Genomic DNA, 7,922 nt, shown 5'->3' on the forward strand with positions numbered 1-7,922 from the left:
CGAGTTGCCGATTGGGCTCCACCACGGACGCTATTTTTGGGGTCGGTAGGCAAGTTTACGTCGACAACCACATGTGAATTAGCGCTAATCGGATCTACGATCGGAATTCCAACGGGATCAGTAGGCGGTACCTCATTACCGGGCGCTATGTTGTTATTTTCACCTTGATGACCGGACTCGTTGTCAACATGTAGGAGTGCTGATTGAGAGTTTGACATTTTGTATTTTACCCTGGAATCAAAGACACTTTAAAGAGCAAGTGTAAAGTAGTGTGTGTTACGGAGATTTGTATTCAAATAACCACTACTATTCTTAGCCCCACGGTGGGCGCCAAACTGTTTACCCTCAAAATCGGATAACAATTGAATTTGTACGTGGTTTTAAGGACACGTGATCTAACTTTGATACAAAATGATAAATCAGATTGAAGTTGAAATAAATAATGAGAAAGTAAATGCAAACCACTTAAGTTGAATTATCTTAGCCTTGGAAAGTTAGTCACCCTTGGGCAAAAAATGCTTTTGTCAACGCTGGAATAGAATGACAAGATAATAAGAACTAGAAATAACAATAAATTTTCTTGGGATACATGTTACAATGTCTTTTATAAGTAATGAGATTCCCCTTTATATAGTGGGGGAGTCTTACTTTAGATACAATTCTATAAAAGGTAAAAATCTCCTAGTTTGCTGATTTGCCGGTTCTTTACTAACACATGCCGTGATTCCCGCCGAAATATCCGATCGACTACGGATATTTCGGCCTTCTGTTATTTCGGTCTTCTGTTATTTTATACCGGCAATGTTTTCTCGAGCTTATTCGGGGTCAGGGTCGATTCCGGGATCACGGGCTCAATGTTCCTGATGACGGATATTCTGACCTCGTATTCTGGTTCGATGAATTTCAGGGTCGATGTTCAACCCTTCGCGTTCTGAGCCCGATCTGGGGTACAATAGTCGAGCCCGATTTCGACCGTATACAAAGGACAAACAAGTAGTACAATATTGTTCATGTTGAAAGGCACCACTTGTGATACGGTGACATTGAAATATTGGAAAGCGATAGTTTCGCTAAGTGCTGCTAATACATTTAATTTTACATATCTCAAAACTGAAGAATCAATATCCGACATCTCGGTCTTTCTGTTCCTGCTGGAACAACATGACACGGACCTTATTATAAGCTCTTCCTCGGCTCTTTGTTATTTGTATTAATTGAACTCAACATAATACTAAGAAGAAACTGCCATTTATCGATACCCTACATGCTAAAGCCAATCAAGTTGTGGCCAAAATTTCAAAGTACCTTTCCAACTTTGATCCCCATTTCCCTTTTCCAAAGGAGAACTTCTGAAATGCTTTTGTCGTTCTCAAATCTCACACTTCAAACTCAATGGACATTGTATTAAATTGAACTATATGTCAGCTTATTAATTTATCAAATATCAATCCGTATACATATATATCCCAAAAACTCAAGTATTGAAAAGGACCTTGCGATATATAAGTACATACATGTAAACTAGCACTGCAGGTCTCTATCTCTAGGATTCCACACTCACAACAACCACATGAGAAGGTACAAAAGCAGTCTATGAAAACCATAGCACGTATAACAAAATATATGCACACATCGAGCAAATACAAAGAATTTTATAATGTAGTAACGATGAAAGTGATAATAGAAACCAAACATATCTCCAAGGTTCAGTGAAAAGGCACACTGAAAACTCGACTGAAACTAGAAAAAGTTACTGTAAACGCAAATTTCGTAATTCATATGTTTACAGTTACATATATGGCTAAGATTATAATCACTGCTTCAACAACCCCAAGTATCTTGACTCTTCAAGTACATAATAGGGTGATATTTCTTGCTGGGTTTCAGAACAGGATACTGATGGAGGGTAAACAATTAAAGGGCTCAACTCTTCCCAGCCTGTACTAATATCTGGTGATGTAGTGCTAATAGTGCGGCTATTGACCATTTCCAATACACTTTTATCCATTTGTTGAGAATGACTAGAAGTACTGTTAAGCACGTTATCGGACAGGCCAACGGGAACGTAATTATTATACTCTTGGAAACTGTTGTTGCTAACTCCATTAATAATGCTGGGGTAATAGCTGCTTGTCACTGAAGAATCACATGTATTGATATTAAGAGGATTAATAGAGGCAAGCTGATTTGTCGAGCTTTGGCACAGTTGATCTTGGCAGAAATAAACCTGATCAAGGGAATACTGAAAATTGTGGGTGTTTGCACTGCTTTCTGCCAGGTCACTTTGTGGAGCAATTAGTGTAGAGAATAGTAGTGATTGGGGAGGCCAAGAATAATATGCATTTATATCTGGATTAGCAAAGAAATTCTCGTTTTCCTTCATCATCTCTAGCTTATTATTATGATGGTATCCTGTCCGAGGCCGATGATCCTTTCGCTGTTTGCCTAGTAGTTTTTTCTTCAGCTTTGTATTCCAGTAGTTCTTGATATCATTGTCCGTTCGTCCAGGTAATTGAGCAGCTATAATTGACCACCTATGATATTGAAAAAGTTTAACATGTTAACGACTATCAAGACTCTTAATTAAATTAGCAAAGAGAAGCAAGGGCGAAGCTTCGTCTAAAAATTATACTATTATTAATTATTGATCAAATATTATTAATTATTGATCAAAAAATAGACTTAGAGAAGTACTAACACAAAGGATCAAAGAATAATAAATACAATAGCCTCGAGCGTAACCCTAAAAACTGAAATGAGTAATGCATAGGATCGACAAGTTATTGACTAATTATTACCTGCTGCCAATACTTAGATAGAGACTGCATATTATGTTGTCTTCCTCCTCAGTGAACTCCCCGTGCTTGATGTTTGGTCGGAGGTAATTCAGCCATCTAAGCCGACAACTCTTCCCGCATCTCTTGAGACCTAATTAAGAGATAAAAAACAAGATGAAATATAAACTTTAAAGCTCACCACTAAGATGAAATTCACCCTTTTCTCCCTTTCCTTTTCCCGATCCTAAATGTGTAAGTAAAAACTAAACCTTTGAGCTCAAATTAATTATTCGGAGAGAAGCAAGATCATATCTTGGAATTTTGGCATGGCATATATAGGAGTGCAAGGATTACTAACCAACTTTCTGAGGAAGGGTGATCCAGTTACCACCAGTGCCATGTTGCTGGATATAGGACTTGAGCTTGGCATCTTCTTCAGGTGACCATGGTCCTCTCTTCACGTTGGCTTTGTCACAGCAAGGAGCTCTACCCATTCGATCTCAATCGTTTAGTGGCAGGCGCTGAAGCTTCTCTCTGAAAATATTAATTACTATCACATCTGTTTATATATATAGAGAGATAGATAGAAGCTCAAGGGGAGAGAGAGTGAGGGTAAGTATATTAAATTAAAGAATAAGGAGACTGTAATAGCTGGAGAAGGAGAGACATAGGGATGGGAATGATTAGCGGCTTTTTCTAAAAAGTAGGATTGGAAAAAGCTATAGTAGTAGTCTTTTATTAAGATATTAAAATAATAGGGCAATTTGAATGCCAGAAGAGTGAATCAAATGTTTTCTCATTGTCTTACTTAATTAGTTCGGAATCTTATATATCATCATGCAATTCATCATCCACCTACTTTTCACACTCCCACACACATAGTATTCTCTCGCTCTCTGATACACATACGAATTATCAAAATCCTTAAAGTTAGATCTTGAACGTTCATTTATTGATGTGTATACTTGGACATTTAGAACATAGTATATACAAACATAGCAGTGTATATATGCATAATCAATTAAGAAGTACTGTGCCACATTCGTCCTATGTGTGGAAATTTAAGATGGTAATTTATCGCTTTTATATCATATTAGCAATATTTGAAAAGTTTAAAAAAATTTACAAAGTTAATTAGCTCGAAACTTAGAAAATATATTACCTCAAATTTTATGACTTCAATTATATATACTCCCTTCTTATGTTCCTTGACAAATGATACCACAACAACAACAACAAATCTAGTGAGTTTCCGCAAATGGGTCTGGGGAGGGTAGTGTGGGGATAAATGATACCACGGTCTAGCATTTTCTACATCAACAAAAAGCATTTCCGGCAAGCTCAATTTCAAAGATTATTACTTAAAAATCATTTTAAAACTATGAACTGTGGATGTTCTATTCCGACCTTCTTATTTCTTGATCCTAACCAAAAGGCTGAAAAAGGTAGGTTTCTATGTACAATATAATCTAGCTATTACAAAGTTTTCCTCCTCCTGTTTTCTTTTCCTTTTGTGTGCCTCTAGATCTCAAAATTACCATCCAGCACCTCAGGTCCTCAATCCCTTAAGTGCAGATCCCCCTCTGTGAAATTGAATCAAAATACGAAGATTCAAGTATCGAAGAGATCGAAAAGGTGGAGAACTGTCGACAAACCCGTTGGTTCCGACTTAAATTACATGTGTTATTTTCCCTACTATTCATTAAGTCATAATTAGCTGTGATCTTCACGCAAATTTTCCTCTATTATCAGTTTTCATTTTCTCCGATATCTTTTGGGGCCAAATAGTAATGTTCAATTCCCTCTCTAACTTGAGGTCGTTTTGGTCCGCCGCCGTCAAATTCTAGTTGGAAGATTCCTTGTTCGATAGGAGGGACATTGCTCGCAAAGTCCTTTTTTGTCCCTATGAATTGTTGAGGGTTAATTAGAGGGCCTTAGCTAGACATATGGCACGACTCAACGTGCGTCAACCTAGCTATACAATTACAAATTGATGTGATTAGTAACACAACTGGTAGAGTAGCATTTGTATCTCAAGCTTGAGAGACAAGCCTAATAAGCTAATGATACAGTGTTGTCCACACATCATCACGATACCAATTATGAGAGTAAAATATATGCTGTAGTATCTTAAATTTTGAACTTTTGGCGCTCCTGCGATTTAACCACGGATCACACACGCATAAGTAGGGGTGTACAAACTGAATCGAAAAACCGCACCAAATCGAAAAGTCAAATCAAACCGATTAAAACCCCGATTAGATTTGGTTTGATATTGATTAAAAACAATCCGAACCAAACCGACATATAAGTATATAATTTTTATATATACTTAGTCTCTCCATAGTAGTCTACTAGTAGAAGGCTTAGATTATGACTTGATCCAATAGAGTCAGAACACCTTTCTATCTAAAAGAAATGGTGCTCGATGAAAGGATCCAGATTCCACACTATGTTGTGGGCCGGGGAGAGAGCCGCTCTGCGAAGCTGGGCGTTCAGTGTTCTTATGGAGGAACTATACTAGAAAGAGAATTGAAAGGGCCTTCACATTTTTCATAAATTTTATGAACCCAAGCTCTTATTTTCATATTTCTCATTCCTTACCTTAATTCTGAATCTATTTCTTGGAAGAAAATAAGTTTCTTGAAATTATTCATCTCGAATTGTATTCCCACGAAAGGAATGGTGAAGTTGAAAAATTAATCCTTCAAATCTTTGTGGTGGAGTCGATAAATTATACGCTCGTAAGAACTTACTTCAATTTTTACTCTATCTCCTAACAATATCCGTATAAAACTACACCAGATCTTTCTTGAAACATAATTTATAATCAGATCTAAATGAACTCGGAACAGACCGTTGGGAGCGCTTCAATAATTAAAGCTTCATGACTCCATTTTGGTTCTTAAAGTTCCCATGAGGTATCAACTAATAAGAAATGACAATCATATGTTACTAAGAAAATTCTCCCATAAGAATATATTAATTAATCATATGTTAGTCAATTTTTTAAATTTTTACTAAACATATATTTAATTATCAAAAATTTAACAAAGTAAGATTGAAATAATATTCATGTAATAAAAAAATTCGAAAACCCCGACAAAACCGAACCAAACCAAATCGAAATAGTTGGTTTGGTTTAGTTTTGATAAAAATCGTATCAACCCGATCCGTGTACACCCCTGCATTAAGTACACATACAAGGAAACAAATTAAGAAACAATTGCTAATTGACCTCTATCAAGGGTCTATTTTAGGAACAATAATAATCTGAGACAAGATAATCGAAGGAAGATATTTCAATAATCATGTATATTAGCATGACCATATCTTAGTTAGAAGAGGCGAAAAGGAATTTAGGATTAAAATACTGTCCACTATCACATCTTGTGCCTGAATTGCCGTCACCTAAATTGACCGCTGCCCCTATTTTCTTATTGTTGCTGTTGTTTCTTGGACGTTGCCTTCAGCTTTCAAGTTTTAAACTTCAATAGTAAAAAGGGATCCATCTTTTTCAACATAAAAATATAAAATAAAGAACTCAAGGCTACCAAAAAATAAAATTGGCTTACCCGCACCGTGCGTCGGCGTGATGTTTATCTTCAATTTAACACAAGAAAAACATTAGGTGGCGTTTGGTTAAAAATTTCGAAACTTTTCAATTTTGTAAATAAAACTACTCTTCAATCAATAGACCAAAAAAAAGTTTTCAACTTTTGCAAAAAACTAAACTACTCTCAAAGAGTAATACGACTATGTCAAATGCGGAGGATGAAAAGTATTGCCATCAAATTGTCACTATACTAACTTTTATTTTTCAAAGAATTATAATCCAGAACTATTTAATTGTCTTACGACTCGTACTTAGTTTTCCTAGAATAATTTTTAGTCTGGATGTTTAATCAGAGTCTTAAGACTCGTACCTTGGTTTCCCTCTATATAGCCACAATTTTGAGTAATTATCTTAATCAAATCACCATATTATATAAAAGTAACTGCAAATTTCTTAATGCCTCTCAAAACAAATATGGGTTTAGTAGCAAGTAGCAACTTCTTTTGCATAACGTCAATTCTTTCCTTTCTAAAGTATATATATATATATATACATATATTATCAAGGGAAGAAGTCAAGTAACACCTAGAGTGCAGCTATAAAGCAATGGAGAAGAAGCTGTATAATGCATTCTACCAACAGTACACACAAAGGAGTCGGAAAAGTCCATCCTAAAAGTAATCAATAATTAGGGTTTCCATACTGAAAGACACTGGATAAGAATGTCTCAAACATGAGAGAGAATTTATGGTGGTGGCCTACTGCGTGGACCGTTTCCTTCTTTCCGTGTTGAAAAAATCTGTATCTTCTTTTAACAATGGTTTAATTTCCGGAATCACTTATTTTTATGAACTAGTTGTTATATGAAAAACACTTACCAAAATAAGGAAAGACTGTGAAATTCAACAGCCATTTCTAGGTAAACGATAAAATAAAAAACCACCTTTGACTTGTTGCAATTTCATCTTCTAAATTCAGTCCTCAGATATGACCTCCTATTGGTGTTCATACACCTTTAATTTCTTAAGCGCAATATCTCTCTACGACTCTATGAGATACCTGTGTTTTTCTCTATTTTGTTTTCTAGTGGTTTTTTGGGCCTACCTGAAATTTGAGTATCACAAGCCCTACAGCTCATTCTCTTCTAATGTAATGACTAGAGTGGACTTTTCCAAGCTCACAATATTATTTTATTTCTCTTCTTTATCTCAAAAGCCTAAATATTGATGTCGATTAGCGCCAATAATATTACGGAGGTTTATGAAAAGAATTATACAAGCTTGTGTTCATTGATGGAAAGACAAGAAAACATGGAAACACAAGAAAAGTAAATAATGAGAAGAAAAAAAAAAATGATGCATGGAAGAATTAACGTGAAATATTAAGTATAAACAAAAAGATAATGATAAAATTAGATAGACAGAACATGGTAATCCCTAGTTATGACATGGAAAAAATATTTACTAATGATCTATTGGGCAACATATATAATTTTGGTCGGTTGATCGAAATTAATTGTATTAGCTATATATATATACAAAAATATATATTTTATCAATTATTATTTTTGGGAGCAACTAAAAATATAC

At 35.3% G+C, this 7,922-nt stretch overlaps 1 protein-coding gene across 1 annotated transcript; it reads right to left on the bottom strand.

Annotated features, from left to right (window-relative positions):
• Positions 1 to 1,630: 1,630 nt before the first annotated feature.
• On the bottom strand, positions 1,631 to 3,495 carry LOC107789774 (uncharacterized). Its single transcript, XM_016611643.2, has 3 exons — positions 3,136 to 3,495; positions 2,799 to 2,928; positions 1,631 to 2,534 (listed from the first exon to the last, which is right to left on the bottom strand). Exons 1-3 carry the CDS (start codon positions 3,269 to 3,271, stop codon positions 1,814 to 1,816), a joined length of 987 nt encoding a protein of 328 aa, XP_016467129.1. The 5' UTR covers positions 3,272 to 3,495; the 3' UTR covers positions 1,631 to 1,813.
• Between the last annotated feature and the right edge of the window lie 4,427 nt (positions 3,496 to 7,922).

The sequence above is a fragment of the Nicotiana tabacum genome, chromosome 17, assembly GCF_000715075.1.
Source record: "Nicotiana tabacum cultivar K326 chromosome 17, ASM71507v2, whole genome shotgun sequence".
Taxonomy (NCBI): domain Eukaryota; kingdom Viridiplantae; phylum Streptophyta; class Magnoliopsida; order Solanales; family Solanaceae; genus Nicotiana; species Nicotiana tabacum.